The 16,498-nt window shown below is 42.1% G+C and overlaps 1 protein-coding gene across 1 annotated transcript in view; it reads right to left on the bottom strand.

Annotated features, from left to right (window-relative positions):
* The window catches only part of LOC126273398 (uncharacterized), a 93,568-nt gene that overhangs the window by 17,732 nt on the left and 59,338 nt on the right, over positions 1-16,498 (bottom strand). The window contains exon 4 of the mRNA XM_049976951.1: positions 5,693-5,905. Coding sequence (XP_049832908.1) covers positions 5,693-5,905 — 213 coding nt within the window. The remainder of the gene's footprint in view (positions 1-5,692; positions 5,906-16,498) is intronic.

Genomic DNA, 16,498 nt, shown 5'->3' on the forward strand with positions numbered 1-16,498 from the left:
ACGTAGCTTCCAGGGGTGATAGAGTGCAATGTTATCATTAACGATATTGTCTCTAGAATGAAATTTTCACTGCACAGCGGAGTGTGCGCTGATATGAAATTTCCTGGCAGATTAAAACTGTGTGCCGGTCCGAGACTTGAACTCGGGACCTTTGCCTGTCGCGGGCAAGTGCTCTTCCAACTGAGCGAAAGGCAAAGGTGCCGATTTCGAGTCTCGGTCTGGCACACAGTTTTCATCTGCCAAGAAGTTTCATCAACGATATTGTTTGCTGAAATGGCGTGATCGGTTTAAAATTTATTAATTTCGCAGTTTACTGTGAAAATATTTAGTCACTATAAATTACTGAGTTCTGCAGTTTTCAAGATACTGAACATATTGTTGTCTTACTGAAGGCGACTCTTTCTCCTGAGATCTCAGATGTCTTCAAATTTGCTCTATTGTTGAGCTGTGGTTTATTATTGAATTTCTAATTGGTGTATGTAACCATGATTTAGACTGCAATAGACTGCGCCGTAACAGGTACATCTCCTGTACTCAATCCAATTTACTGTCGTATGTCATACCTGCATTGGTCATATCAGATAAGCCCCTAGTTTTATTTTGCGTAACGAGCAACCCCCACATTGGGGTTGTGGAATCTTAGAGATAGTAGATCACGTCCTGGTGGAATGCTCTTCCATCTGGACATCCCTCCTAAGCATAATTTCATGATTCTTTGCCTCTAATACAGACGACGACTCATTGACAGTTGAGCTGGTTTTCTCTACCTCTATGAAAATGGATTTTATTCTCAGCTTAACATTTAAAACGATTTTCAGAGTGGTGTATTTGGGGTTGGTATGTCCCTCTTTACATAGCGGGTCTGGGTGACCATCGACCCAATCTCATTTGCCAGTTGTCTCGGTCACCCCTGTTTCACTTCTGCTTTTAGATACTGTTAACAACTTGCTTACGCCACAGGCAAGCACAGCCATGGGTGGTCCTCGTATGGCACTACCCGTCCGCTGATTTGGTTATTTTTCTCATCTTGTTTTATTGTCGATCCAACTGAAATCCTTTACATTTTTAGCCTTCTAAATTTTACTGTTACGACTCTTCTGGCTAAAAGGCATTCTTCACTCTGCAAGTACCTTTGGCATTAGTAGAGTTGGCTGGGGATCGGATGGTGTGGGATTTTTCTGGCAACAGATGAGTCCTGGGAGACGTATTGTTTGCCATGACCCACGTAGTGACCTTACCAGATACCATAATTTCTAAGTTCTGGCATCAATATTTCCTTCAGTGCCTTGATTTTACCACTCCTACATTCGGCATGGTAATAAGTAATCCGATAGTGTTTCGAACTCTGCAGTGTGGGGTATATACATCGCAGAAAACTAAGTCATAGTAAATACGTTCATTAATGGGTGCGCTTGCGGAATGTGTTGAAAAACTCATAATTTCTGCCACCACTTGTAAATATGGCGCTCTAAGCAGTCAGAATGTGAAACCTTCCTGTTTTTATTTCAGTATGATGTTTGTCACGTGGTGGCACGTGTTGATTTCGTTTGTGAAGTGACCGTTGGTGTAAAGGGTTAAAAGGGTTGAAGTTTTCGGTGTGAAACGCAACGGCTATTGAGAAGAGATGCCGTACTCTACTGGCAAAATTATTTTTTCAACACGGCATCAATTACAGCGCTGCATTGCAGCAATATTGCTCCAAAGAGGTGGGGAAAAGCTCATGGCGGCCTGGATGGACACCCATCCAAGTGCCGACCACGCCCGACAGCGCTTAACTCCGGCACACACCGTTGGGTGGGTTGCGGAGTATGAATGTAGATGTAGATGTAGATGTAACTGTGGTGATCTCGCGGGAACCGGCGTAGCCACTGCGGCAAGGCCGTTGCCATGAAATACTGAAGGTAGCGGTGGTAAATTTCAGGAGGTGAAATGTTATTTACAACTTGCACAAAAACCAGATGGCTGTTATGTTTCGTAGGGCCTGCAAATATGTCAGTGAATGAGAAAGGAGAGGCTGCGTTGTAACCTGTCCCAGATACTACTCATCTATACGTTGAGCAAGCAGGAAATTAAAACATCGAAAAATTTGGACTAGGAATTAATGTTCAGTTGACATCGTAAATCTGTCAGAAACAGCAAAGGATATGGGAGAGCAGTTGAATGAAATGTACAGTGCCTTGAAAGGATGACTTAAGACGAACATCAGTAAAAACGAAACAGGGGCAATGGAATGAGGACTAATTAAATAATGGAAGTAGATTAGGAAATGAGGCACTTCAACTTTTGCTATTTAGACAGTAAAATAACTAATTACTGCAAAATTACAGAGGATGCCAAATTTCGACTGATAGTGGCAAGAAAAGCATTTCTGCTGATGATGAATTCGTTAAACTCGGAGAGAAATTTGTCAGGGAGTCTTTTCTGTGCGTATGTGTGGAGTGTGGCTATGTATGGAAATGAAACGTTGACGTTAAGCAGTTCAGAAAAGGAAGAGAACAGAAGTGTTTGAAATAAGATGATACAGAAGAATGCTAAAGATTAGATGGGTAGATCACATAGCAGATGAGGAGATACTGAATAGAATTTGGCGAAAAAAAATGTGTGGTATGACTTCACTAAAGGAGGAATCAGTTGATTCCACACGTTCTGGGACATGAAGAGATCAAGAGTTAAGTTTTGGAGGGACGTATGGGGTCAAAAATGATAGAGTTTATTCGGAGATGAAGGTGCACAGGATAGAGTAGTAAGGAGAACTACATCAATATATACCACGGAATGAAGCCAAGAACTACAAGAAAAATAGGAAATCGCTATTCACGTTAACATAGGACTTAGTGATTAACATGTTATATTTGTTGTGCTTGTGTCTTTCTGAGGAAATACAAAGCCTTTGATTTTACCAGCGTAATTGGGCATTTACCTATTCATTTTGTTTATGACAATCATCCAGAACTGCCGATATATTTCACTAGGCACATCAGAATCACTAGAAATGTAATCGTCATTTACTACGAAAGAGATCAGTGTCTTCGTTCAACAGTTATTTACGAGTAAAAGTCTGGAAGGTCCAGAAAAGCCATTTCGGACTGATAATGGTGAAAGCCAGAATTGCAGAATACCGCCACTCTCGTCCAATTTTTAAAATGACGATGTGAGTCTGTCACAAACGCTACTGCACAGTCCGTTCCATTCCTGAGCCATCGGTAGCAAATGGGACTGCACACGCACCAGGCAATGCTAAGACGGCAGTATTCCGGTAGCCCTCCACAATTGCAAGGGGCTGTGTTGCAGGTCACTTGTCATGTGAAGTCAATCGTGCAAAGATCTCCTATCGCTCCAAACTAGCAACCAACGGAGCAGAATCATAGTAAAGCTCCATGCTAATACATAAGACACGCCCCACGTGTGAGCTGGCAGTCAGTTCCGAAAACAGTTCTGAAGTGCAGTTCCTGAGAGCTGTTCTGGTGTTCAGAATTGGACAGTTCCCCAAGAGAGATGTCAGCAGATGTCCAGTAGGTCCACAGCCAGCCACGACAGCTATAGACGCATCTTGCATCGACCCGAAGTGCGACAAACTTCGATGTAGTTTACAGAGATCGCCTTGTGAAATTGGATTTACTATTTGACAGTACTGTTACTGCTTGTTTTTTATACTACACTTGAAACAGTATTTCTTTGGATCAGTGTGCTGCTTTTCTTTCTTGTAAGGCGTGCCTGACATGAAGTTGGGAATTGACACTTACCTCAAGCGGTAGCTTGATGAAACAGATATGTTAGAGGGGTCATGCAATGAAGTAAGTGAAAGGAACTTTCAGTAGAGAAGTAAATACACGAGGCACTGGATACAGGCACTAAAGTTAGCAGGCTTTAAGCAGGATTAAGGAAGACAAAAAACCCGTCGAAAGGAATGAACATTATACTTCGCGTGGGCGAAAGGTGTCTTTAGGACAACAAGGAGAAAGGTTTTTAAGAGTACTCCAAAATATAATTGATGTTTTCTAACCATCCAAATTGAGTTTGACACAGTGATGAAAGAAGCGAAAAACTACTTTTGAGAAGCAATATTACACAGAATAGTCAAAGCAAGAAAGATGCCAGAAATAAAAAGCTTTTTTCTGCTGACAGACTGATATGGTAATAAAGACTCCCCAGAAAGTATTATGTCTAGGTAGATCATGGATCATCGGAAACGTGTGGAAGAAGAAATTGGGAAGTTTGAAATGTGGTGGTATAGAAAATTGTTTAATATGAGATACGCAGACAGAGTACAGAAGGAAGAAGTTCTAATAACTGTAGTTGGGAAAGAGCGTTACTTGAAGATGGGACTCGTTAGTGAGGCATACATTGTGCCATTCATGAACAGTAAGGGGAGAAACAGCAGGGGGAGCAAAGACTAAAATATGATAAACAGATTAGAGAAGACGTAGGGTGCAATGTTTGCATACGAAGGTAAATGTGAGCGTAAGGAAGAACAAGATAGTGTGCAATGTCAAACTACGAGAAAGACTGGCGATTTAAAAAATATATAAAATTATGTTCTTTGCTTTGTGAGCCCAAACTTCGGAATTTACCGTGCTGACGAGAGGAATAGCGTTAAATATCCAGGTGCCATGTGGTATGTCGAAATACAGACTCGTAAATGTGCTGAAGAGACTATTCCACCATATTTCGAAACATGGTCAGTTCTCTTGGAAATATCGGCAATTCTGAGAAATCACATCTAACGAACACATGTTCTTCACAACCTCTGCCATAACAAAAGTCACGTAATAAAGAAGATGTGTCTAATAATGTTACCTCTCGCTGACACATACACAGTTAATCTTCTGTCTTCGTAAACCGAGTCAACCACAGCTCCAGTAAATACTTTAAGAAGCTATGAGTGGCGTTGTTCCGAATTGGGGCCATCATGATGGGGCTAACAGTTATGACTGAAATCCCCACAAACACTGCATAAGCCGCGGCTTCAAGATACTGACAACAATTTTTAGGAGTAGAACAGCGATCTGGTACAAGCCCACCCTGAGAAGATAAGCTTCGGTTTCTGAAAAATGTAGATATGTATGAGGCATGTTTTAGTAGATATGTTGAAGAAAGGTTCTTGCTGCGCTTATTCACAAGAAGTACGATAGTAGCACCTAATGGAGTATGTGTGTGTGTGTGTGTGTGTGTGTTTGTGTGTGTGTGTCGAAATTTGTTAACTAGAACCTGAAAAACAGTGTTTCACGAGAAGTACGCGAATCGAGGACGGACTTCTTCACGCAGTGTTGGTGGAATGTCAAAACGTAATTATAACTCCTTATGCGGTGAAGCTACTGTATTCATGGATATTTATCATGAACGATTACCTAAAGAAAAACAGTGCCAAAAACACCATCTGTGAGACAGTCTTCTGACTGTTTCGATGTAGACCACCACGAACTCCTCACTTGTCCCAACCTGTTCGTCATAGTAGCACTTTCACACTACGGCCTTAACTATTTGTTGGATGTGTTTCCATCCCTCTCTTCCCCCACGGTTTCTGACCTCTACAGGTCCGTCTAGTACCAGGGAAGTTCCACCCCGATGTCATAACACATCTCATATCATTCTGATCTTTCTTCACCCGCAGATTCTACGGAGAAACTTCTCATTACATTTTTAGTCCACCTGTAGGAGGACACAAGTCTACGATTTACCACAGATAAATTACCTGACGATCGTCCAAGGGGTTGATAGTTTGGCCGTGAGCACCACGGTCGATCAGTGTCGAGCTACTGCGTATTGCGTTGTACAAGCCAGTAACAGCAGTACAAGTACTAGCTGCTGCCATCAGTGGACCCAAAGGCGTAAACAGACCGATGACGCACACAGCTGTCCCTGCAAGCTTAGCCGCACCACTGACCTTATCCACAGCCTCAATCACCTGTAAGAAAATGAAAATATTGCTCAAGTTAAACACCTGGTTCAGTAAGGGAAACAGAGTTTCAAAGGTAACTAGGTCTGTTTTTCAGACAGAGAATACAACGGCATTTTTCTGTAGCTGTCTTTGACGAACAATAATTTGACAACTGTGAGTCAAAGTCGTAGCTTCTACAGAATATTACTGGTCAAGGTTATATGTAAAAACACTAAATTTTTATTCAATGTATATGTGTAATAAATGCAGATATCAGACAACCGACTTCGATTTGTATAATTAATAGCTACAAACACATTTTAAATACCATTACTGGTAAATCATAACAGTCACTGTCATGAACAAGAGGAACTTAACTGTATAGTGAACACTTACTATCTTAGCTTCTCTGAAATTTAACTGGATCTAGCGTGTAGACAATTTCATCGAAACCACTGAATTAAATTGACCAAAACCACACCCACACCCAAAATCACACATATCAAGAGAAAAACATCAAAATCGGTCTTTTTTAAAAGGGTTTAAATCAGGGAAACCAACTTAGTGGATAAATTAAAAAGGTAACTATTTTCGAAGAGAAATACCAAGAAATAAGAACGTCTGCTCACATGAACTGGTAGTAAATGTCCCCTTGATTGGTGTATAACTGTTACACAAATTCTAATATTTGCAACGTTATTGACATTAAAAATATGAAAACAGCAGCCCCTTTCCCTAAAAAAAAAAATCGGTACCATCCGATCGCCGTGTCAACCTCACTTGTAAATGCAGATAGGAGGGGCGTGGGGCCAGCACATCCCTCTCCTAGTCGTCACGATGGTTTTCTTTGAACGGAGCCGCTACTATTCGGTCTAGTAGCTTCTCAATTGGCATCACGAGACTGAGTGCACCCCAAAAAATGGCAACAGTGCATGGCGGCCCAGATGGTCACCCATCCAAGGACCTGCCACGCCCGACAGTGCATAACTTCGGTGATCTGATGGGAACCGGTGTATCCTCTGCGGCAAGGCCGTTGCATAGCAAAAGGAACATGTGAAAATATTGGTAAAGGTACATAAAACTCAAATCTTTTCACTTATGGAGAGCTGTTCCTCAGTAATTATGATATGCAGTACTACTTTCGGTAGTCCAACTCAAAAGTTCTTCGTAGAAATGCTTGTGCTTATTTGGAATTAACTGCTGCGTCCTTTCTAAGTTTTGGATTTTTTGCTCATTAATTGACGTTCGTCCTACTGGGTAGGGGCGGCTTGTTGGTGGAGGAACAGGTTCTCCCTCATGTGCCACGAAGAATGTGTGACTCACTAAACCGCTCATACACCTCCAACCTTCGATGAACCCAAATCTGGAATCGAATACGCAAAGTGAGAGAAACTGCTGATTGCAAAGTTATATCTGTCACATCAGGGTTTGTTTATTGTATCTTGATAAACTGTCGTCTTCTTGTAATATTTTGTCCACCAGCCTTTAAATTCAGAATGTTAGATGTTTCAGCTTCCCTAACTATAAACGTTCTACATTCTGTGCCACTTTGTAGACAATGCTGTGTTATTCTATGAACATTGAACATCGAGTAATTCTATTGAAGATTCCTTGAAATGATGACAGAGTCTCGATCGCACTGTAAGAAACTGTTTCCTGTCACTGGGAAATACTGCAGAATACGTCCGAGACGTGCACAACCTGTCGTGGAAGTAGGAATCTACAGAGCGTTTGGTTTTTGTTCTGTCTCGTGCAGCTAGCACAAAGCAGTCGAATCTCCGTTTTATTTTCAGGGATGGATTTCAGATAATCAAATAAAAAGGAACCCACTTCATTGGCACGATTTCCATCTCTTCCTTCAAGGGCTTGACCACTTTTCGTGTCCTCGATGTTTGTACTGACCAGACCGTCGCCAACCGTTCAGCTTCAAAAGGGCGCAATTCAGTGACTTTCACCCATTTAAAACAAAATGGGATTTTCAGTTCCATTTTACAAGGCAGCCGCACGTGTTGCACACGCCCTTTTAAACACAAATGATAGATGTACCCTCATAATGTATGAACCAGAATAAAATGCAACGTATTCAAAGTAGTGACCTACGCTCTTTTAGAACAGACCGATTCATACTTTACCCTATAACTTTACCGTCGTGGTAAACTTGTGTTTGTGTGTGTGTGTGTGTGTGTGTTTGTGTATATGTGTGTAGATACGGAACACTTTTCCATGCCAGACTAAGTATTATGGGACAGACAAAGAATAAATCGGCCGTAATTCAAATTTGCTAAGTGTCCTACATAAAAATAAATTCTTTTAAAATAGGAACCCCTATTTTTTATTAAATATTCGTGTAGCACGTAAAGAAATATGAATGTTTTCGTTGGCCTACTTTTTTGGCTTTGGGATAGATGGCGCTGTTATAGTTACAAACATGTGGTTCACAATTCTAGACGAACAGTTGGTAACAGGTAGGTTTTTATAAATTAAAATATAGATCGTAGGTACGTTTGAACATTTTATTTCGGTGATACACGTACCTTTGTGAACTTAACATTCCTGAGAACGCATGCTGTTACAGCGTGATTACCTGTAAATACCACATTAATGCAATAAATGCTCAAAATGATGTCCGTCAAGCTCAATGCATTTGGCAATACGTGTAACGACATTCCTCTCAACAGGGAGTAGTTGGCCTTCCGTAATGTTCGCACATGCATAGACAATGCGCTGACGTATGTTGTCAGGGGTTGTCAGGTGATCACGATAGCAAATATCCTACAACTTTCCCCACAGAAGAAATCCGGGGACGTCAGATCCGGTGAACGTGTGGGCCATGGTATGGTGCTTCGAGGACCAAACCACCTGTCATGAAATATGCTATTCAATACCGCTTCAACCGCACGCGAGCTACTTGCCGGACATCCATCATGTTGAAAGTACATCGCCATTCTGGCATGCAGTGAAACATCTTGTAGTAACGTAGGTAGAACTTCACGTACGAAATCAGCATACATTGCACAATTTAGATTGACGTCGATAAAATGGGGACCAGTTATCCTTCCTCCCATAATGCCGCACCATACATTAACCCACCAAGTTCGCTGATGTTGCAATTGTCGCAGCCATCGTGGATTTTCCGTTGCCCAATAGAGCATATTATGCCTGTTTACGTTACCGCTGTTGGTGACTGACGCTTCGTTGCTAAATAGAAAGCGTGCAAAAAATCTGTCATCCCCCCGTAATTTCTCTTATGCCCAGTGGCAGAACTGTACACGACGTTCAAAGTCGTCGCCATGCAATTCCTGGTGCACAGGAATATCGTACTGGTACAGTAGATGTTGATGTAGCATTCTCAACACCGACGTTTTTGAGATTCCCGATTCTCGCGCAATTTGTCGGCTACTGATGTGCGGATTAGCCACGACAGCAGCTAAAACATCTACCTGGGCATCATCATTTGTTGCTGGTCGTGGTTGATGTTTCACATGTGGCTGAACACTTCCTATTTCCTTAAATAACGTAACTATCCGGCGAATGTTCCGCTCTGGCGGATACAACGTACTTATACGTTTGTGACTACAGGGCCATCTATCACAAAGCGAAAAAAGTGGTCCAACTGAAACACATTTCTTTACGTACTACACGAATATGTAATAAAAAATGTGGATTCCTATTTTAAAAAGCGCAGTTTATATCCGTTTGACCTATGGCAGCGCCATCTAGCGGGCCAACGATAGCGCCATCTGGTTTCCCCCTTCAAGCTAGACGAATTTCGTTCTTTGTAGTTTTTTCGTTTGATGCTTATTTCGTGAGATATTTGGCCCGGTCACTATCAATGGACCACAATGTATACTCAAGAATATTTTGTCGAGCGAAAAGTGACCAGTGTGGGGAGGTACTCATTTCAATGTGTTTAATTTTAAGAAAAGCATTATCCTTTCAGTGATGACGAAACGACTGAACTATTTTAAGGAACTGTGAACGTGAATGGCCTGATTTACCGGAGTTATGAATACGCGCCACTGCTGGACCTCAGTGTCTTTCGTAGTATGCTAGTCTTTTGTAACAGGCTGTTTGGTGCGGATGGGTCTGGTGGGCAGTTGGTGACGACACTCGGTGGTTCTCTATAGGAGCTTAACTCAGTGCCTTCGTGACAATCCAGCGGCAACGTTCCAACGCTTTAAAAATCTTACAAGTGTAAGAATTTTGGGCAGTACGTGGGGAGTTAGATATTTTCAGTTTTCTTTCAACTATGTTTTCGCGACGGAAAGTCTGACTTTGAAGCAGAGTTGATCTATTTCATTACGTACTTTAGTCAGAATCAACACTGAGGAACTCAGGATTAGCACATACTGGGACTTGGACTTTCGGTCTGCTTTTAGCTACTGCCAAATCTTTTTTCGCTATTCGCTCAATATTTACGACACTTATTCATAGTTGCGATCATAATTCTTCAACATCCATGTGAAAACAGCGTATTTAACGGTTTTATGTAGGGCTACCATATTTATTTCTATCTGCCAGAAAAATATGACCACCTTCCTACTATCGGTATAATCCCGTCCAGGTGATAGCAGCGTCACCTAGCGTGCAATGACTGCTAATCAGACAGACGCACTGCGCAATTAATATTAGTGAGCGTGCTGTCCGTGTGTGGAACGGGAAGACGCGCGATCTATCTGAGTTGGACCGAGGGCAGATTGTGATGGCCCAGAGGCTCGGAACGAGCATTTCGAAAATCTGCATGACTTGTCTGGTATCCGAGGAGTGCTGTGAAGAGAGTCTTCAACATGTGGCGAAATCGAGGTGAGACCACGTCCAGATGGCGTGGGGCTGGCTGGCCATCCCTCGGTACAGATGTCGGCCGTCGTAGCCTGGGCAAGACTGGTAAATCAGGGCAGGCGGCGAACTGCGGTGGAACTGACATAGATTTTAATGTCGGGCAAGTGTGCCTGAATACACAGTGCACCAACAGTAACGATTGGCCTCCGCAGCCGACGACTCATGTGTGTGAAAATGTTAACACTATGACGTCGGCCACTGCGACTGGAACGGGCACGGTATCGTCGGCACTGCATGTTGAGCAGCTGAAAAATGTTGCATGGTCAGATGAATCCCGATAACGCTTTCACTATGCCGATGGGAGGGTGCGAATCCGTCGTCTTCCAATGAAACAGCTTCTTGTCATCTGTACTGCGGAGCGGAGACTTCGTTATGCTCTAGGGAAAATTCACGTGATATCCATGGGTTCAGAAAGCTCGTGCACTGCACCATAACGGCCAAGGTGTTTCGTACACTGGTTGCAGACCACGTATACCTCTTCATGACGATCATGTTTCACGACGGCAATGGCATTTTTCAACAAGATAATGCCCCATATCACAAGGCCAGGAGTATGATGGAATGGTTTTAGGAACATGGTGATGAGTTCCAATTGATGTGCTGACCACACCCCCCCCCCTCCTCCCATCCCAACTCACCACATATGGGATGTGACTGAACGTGGCACCAGAGCTCATCGAACCCCTCCCTGGAATTTGTGGGAATTAGGTGGCTTGTGTGAGTAGATGTGGTTCCAGTTCCCTCCAGGGACCTAGCAAGGTCTCACTGCTTCCATGCCACGACGCGTCGCGTTTTAAGTTCTAGGGGGACTGATGACCTCAGAAGTTAAGTCTCACAGTGCCCAGAGCCATTTGAACCATTTTGTTCTCCGTGTAAAAGGTGAACATACCGGCTACTACGTAAGGGGTCATGGTAGTCTGGCTGATGAGTTACAGTACCCTAATCGCCTTCGCCACTGTGTTGACTACATTCATTAGCTTTTTGTTTCCACAGAATTTTCGATAACTATATTTGACTGAATGTGTTAATTCGGCAACTACTGGAATGTGATCTAAACTTCAGGAGTGTAAATAAATACTTACCTGACAAAACCTACTGTAAACAGCTTATGTTACTAGGACATATGAACAACAGTCCACCGCTATGATTGTAGAGCCGCTCTTTGTCTCTACGGTCGTTCCCTAGAGCGAATCCCAGGAAATCCTAGAGTTAATACGAGAACATTGACGGAACACATCTTGATAAATAACTTCGGACGCCAGCTTGCTTTCGGCAACTAACGGGTGTATTCGGGAATGTGTTATATTCGCTGGTGTATTTACTGCATTAATGTCAGTCTGTCGTCAATCTGAACACTTACTATGAGCCTGAGTTACTTCTACAAGACGTACATTGAGTATGTCAACGGAACGTCTGACGATTCCAAAGTTCACCGTTTACGTTCCCTTACCAAAATTACCATTTTAACTTAAAAGATTCGGGACATGCTGTACAGTGAAACATTGCTTTTCTAGAAAACACCGGTAACAGAGCGGAACCTGCACTGCATCCACAAAGTTTTCAAAGCGAAAGGATATTGTATTGCCGGTTTGCACAAATAATCACATTGTGATGAACATATTAAGAATTCGGAAAGAAAGAAATTAATTTTATTTTGATTGCTAGCCTCTAGACGGAAATCGTCAAGTATGCGGAAGTAGATATCTGAAGCGTTTTGCTTTAGTTTGATCCTTACGTGTCTCTTCAAACGAGGGGCTCAGAGCTTCGACTTCGCATCACAGTATCCATCTTAAGCCACTGCTTCAGTGGGTCTCTTTCCGTTTACAGTAGCAGCTTATAACCCTTCGTATGCAGTTTTGCTATACACTGTCTAATAGATAGATCAGAAGTAAAATTTTTTCTTGTGTTTTTCGTTTATAAGACGGTTAAAGTGTTTTCCTTACACAATGTGCGAAGTCCAAATTTTGTTCGTTCCATTGTCGATCATAAGAGTACGGTACAGAAAAGGCATTCTGTATGTATCATACTATAGAGGAAACCGAATTTGATGTAGTGACTTCAAATGCTGAAGTGTAGAGTAGATAACTATTGTATGTACGTTCCGGACTTGACCATTTCGAACCAATTAGAAATAAGAAGACATGGGATAACATATGTAGGAAATATAACAGGAATTTTGACACTTTGCCATAACAGGAGAAGAAAATATCAGGAGAAGACACTCGACGCCTCCCCATTCATCTTATAATACAATATGGGAAAAATCAGTTTTTTGTAATTTTCAACTGCTGTTTTTTTTTACAACCACTCTATAATTCTAACACATTTTGCTTGTTTTAGCAACGAATAAATTTGTTTTATACTCACTTTGGAGCCACTGCCTGAATCTCTTCCATAGACGAGTATTTTCTGTTTTTTCTTTTTCTTGAGTCATCTGTCTCCCGACTGGTTTCATGCGGCCCGCCACGTATTATTTTTCTCCTGTGTCAGACTCTTCATCCCAGAGTAGCACTTGCATCTTACGTCATCAGTTTTTCGCTAGATGTATCCCACTCCCTGTCTTCCTCTGTATCTTTTGCCCTCTACAGCTCCCTCTAATACCGTGGATGTCGTTCCCTGACGTCTTAACAGATGTCAGTGATTTCCACATATTCATTTCCTCTCTGATTCTGCGTAGAACATCCTCGTTCCTCGCTTTATCACTGCACCTTCAAATGGCTCTGAGCACTATGGGACTTAACATCCGAGATCATCAGTCCCCTAGAACTTAGAACTACTTAAACCGAACTAACCTAAGGTCATCATACACATCCATTCCCTGGACAGGATTCGAACCTGCGAACGTAGCGGTCGCGCGGTTACAGACTGAAGCGCCTAGAAGCGCTCGGCCACAGCGGCCGACTCACTCCATCTAATTTTCAACATTTGTCTATGGCACCGTATTTCAAATACTTCGATTCTCTTCTGTCCCGTTTTTCCCACAGTCCCATGTTTCACTACCATAGAATGCTGTGCTCCAAAACGTACATTCTCAGAAATTTCTTCCTCTGATTAAGGCCTAAGTTTGATACTGGTAGACTTGTCTTGGCTAAGAACGCCCTTTTTGTCATTTGCCAGTGCTACTCTGCTTTTGATATCCTTCTTGCTCCGTCCGTCACAGGTTATTTTGCTGCCTAGGTAGTAGATTTCCTTACCTTTATCTACTTCCTGAGCATTACTCCTTATGTTTAGTTTCTAACTGTTCTCATTTATGCTACTTCTCATTACTTTCTTCTTTCTTCCATTTACCCTCAATCCATATTCTGTACTCATTGGACTGTTCCTTCCATTCAACAGACCATGTAATTATTCTTCCCATTCACTCTGGTTAGCAGTGTCATCTGCGAATCATATCATATATAATGTTTCACCTTGAATTTAACCCGACTGCTGAACCTTTCTTTTATTTACATAAGCGCTTCTTCGATGTACAGATTGACTGTAGGGGCAAGAGGCTACACCCTTGTCTTACGCCTTTTCTAACCAGAGCACTTCGTTCTTGCTCGTCCACTCTGATTATTCCCTCTTGGTCGTTGTACATTTGTAAACTGCCGGTCTGTTCCTATAGCTTACCCCTGTTTTTCTCAGAATTTCGAACATCTTGCACCATTTGACATCGTCTAACGCATTTTACAGATCGACAGATCCTATGAACGTGTCTCGATTTTATTTAGTCTTGCCTCCATTATCAACCGCAACGACAGAATTGCCTTTCTGGTGCCTGATCTTCATCTAACACAACCTTAGTTTTCTTTTCCAATCTTCTGTATAAAATTCTTGTCAGCAACTTTGGTGCATGAACTGTTAAGGTGATTGTGCTATAATTCTCGCACTTCTCAGCTCTTGCATTCTTGGGAAGTGTGTGGATCACAAGATTAGTCGGTTTGTTGTCGCTTGCCACAATGAATTTAATATTGTTTCCAAAACTTTCTTAAATTCTGGTTCTAACACTGGACCGCCTCTCTCTTCTAAATCCACTCCTGTTTCTAGCTCTATCACATCAGACAAGTCTTCACCCTCAAACAGGCCTCTAGTGTATTCTTTCCGCCTATCCGCTCTCTCCTCTGCATTTAACAGTGTAATTTCCGGTACACTCTTCATGTTACGACCCTTGCTTATAATTTCACCGAAAGTTGTTTTGAATTTCCTATATGCTGAGTCAGTCCTTCCGACAATCATTCTTTTTCGACTTATTCACATTTTTCATGCAACCATTTCGTCTTATATTTCATGCACCTGCTGTTTATTTTATTCCTCATCGACTTGTATTTCTCTCTTAGTGTCATACCATCACACACACAATAAGGAATATCTTGAATGTGTATTCCGTGACGATCGCTAGCGAATGATCCATGATTAAATTTCATGCGAATTGTGGAACTTATAAACTTTTTATTTGCTCTGATTGTGTGGATCCATAGCTTCCGAGAATCAGTGAGCGGGAATTTGGCTTGGTGCGCCTAATTGTGAGGAAAGCCCACACGATGGCCGCCGTTTCGCGGCTTGAAAGACACAGTTCTATGAGCCTACCTGGTGCGAATAGAGACTGCTTGACCTCCCGGCAGTCACACCAGTACAGGTCAAAGGTCAGCGCATGGTGGCTGCTCTGCGTACTTTCTTGAAGATTTTAATGAAACTAAATGGTAATAAGAATTATTATTTCGTATCTTATACCCTCACTTATTAACTTCACAGTGAACTGGCTATCTTTTCGTTAGTGGTCATAGGTGTAGCGAAATTTAGAAATTATGTAACCTACTGCACGAAATTACAATAATTTGCTCTTAAAAATGCAGGTCGTTATTATCCTACGAGTGGTGCACATTACGTCATTTGAAAGGGAAGCAGTGTTTGGAAAGGGGGTGAGACATGGTTGTAGTCTATCCACGATGTTATTCAATCTGTACTCTGAGCAAGCAGTAAAGGAAACAAAAGAAAAATTTTGAGGTTTTCCGACGACATTGTAAATCCGTCGGAGACACCAAAGGACCTGGAAGAGCAGTTGAACGGAATGGATAGTGTCTTGAAAGGAGGATACAAGATAAACACCAGCAAAAGCAAAACGAGCATAATGACTCTGAGCACTATGAGACTTAACTACTGGGGCCATCAGTCCCCTAGAACTTAGAACTAGCTAAACCTAACTAACCTAAGAACATCACACACATCCATGTCCGAGGCAGGATTCGAACCTGCGACCGTAGCGGTCGCGCGGTTCCAGAGCGTAGCGCCTAGAACCGCTTGGCCACTCCGGCCGGCCGAGCATAATGGAATGTAGTCAAAGTAAATCAGGTGATGCTGAGGGAATTAGATTAGGAAATGAGACGCTTAAAGATGGGTTTTGCTATTTGGGGAGAAAATAACTGATGATGGTCAAATTAGAGTGGATATTAAATGTAGACGGGAAATGACAAGGAAAGCGTTTCTGATGAAGAGAATTTGTTAGCATCGAGTTAAGATTTAAGCGTCAGTAAGTCTTTTCTGAAAGTATTTGTTTGGTGTGTAATGTAATCCATGTATGGAAGTGAAACATGGACGATAAATAGTTTAGACAAGAAGACTATAGAAGGTTTCGAAATGTGGTGCTACAGAAGAATGCTGAAGATTAGAAGGGTCGATCACGTAACGAATAAGGAGGTACTGAACAGGTTTGGGGAGAAGTGGAATTTGTGGGAGAACATGACTAGAAGAAGGGATCGGTTGGTAGAAGCTATCACCAATTTATTATTGGAGGGCAGTGTG

This window comes from Schistocerca gregaria, chromosome 5, assembly GCF_023897955.1.
Source record: "Schistocerca gregaria isolate iqSchGreg1 chromosome 5, iqSchGreg1.2, whole genome shotgun sequence".
In the NCBI taxonomy this organism is placed as follows: Eukaryota; Metazoa; Arthropoda; class Insecta; order Orthoptera; family Acrididae; genus Schistocerca; species Schistocerca gregaria.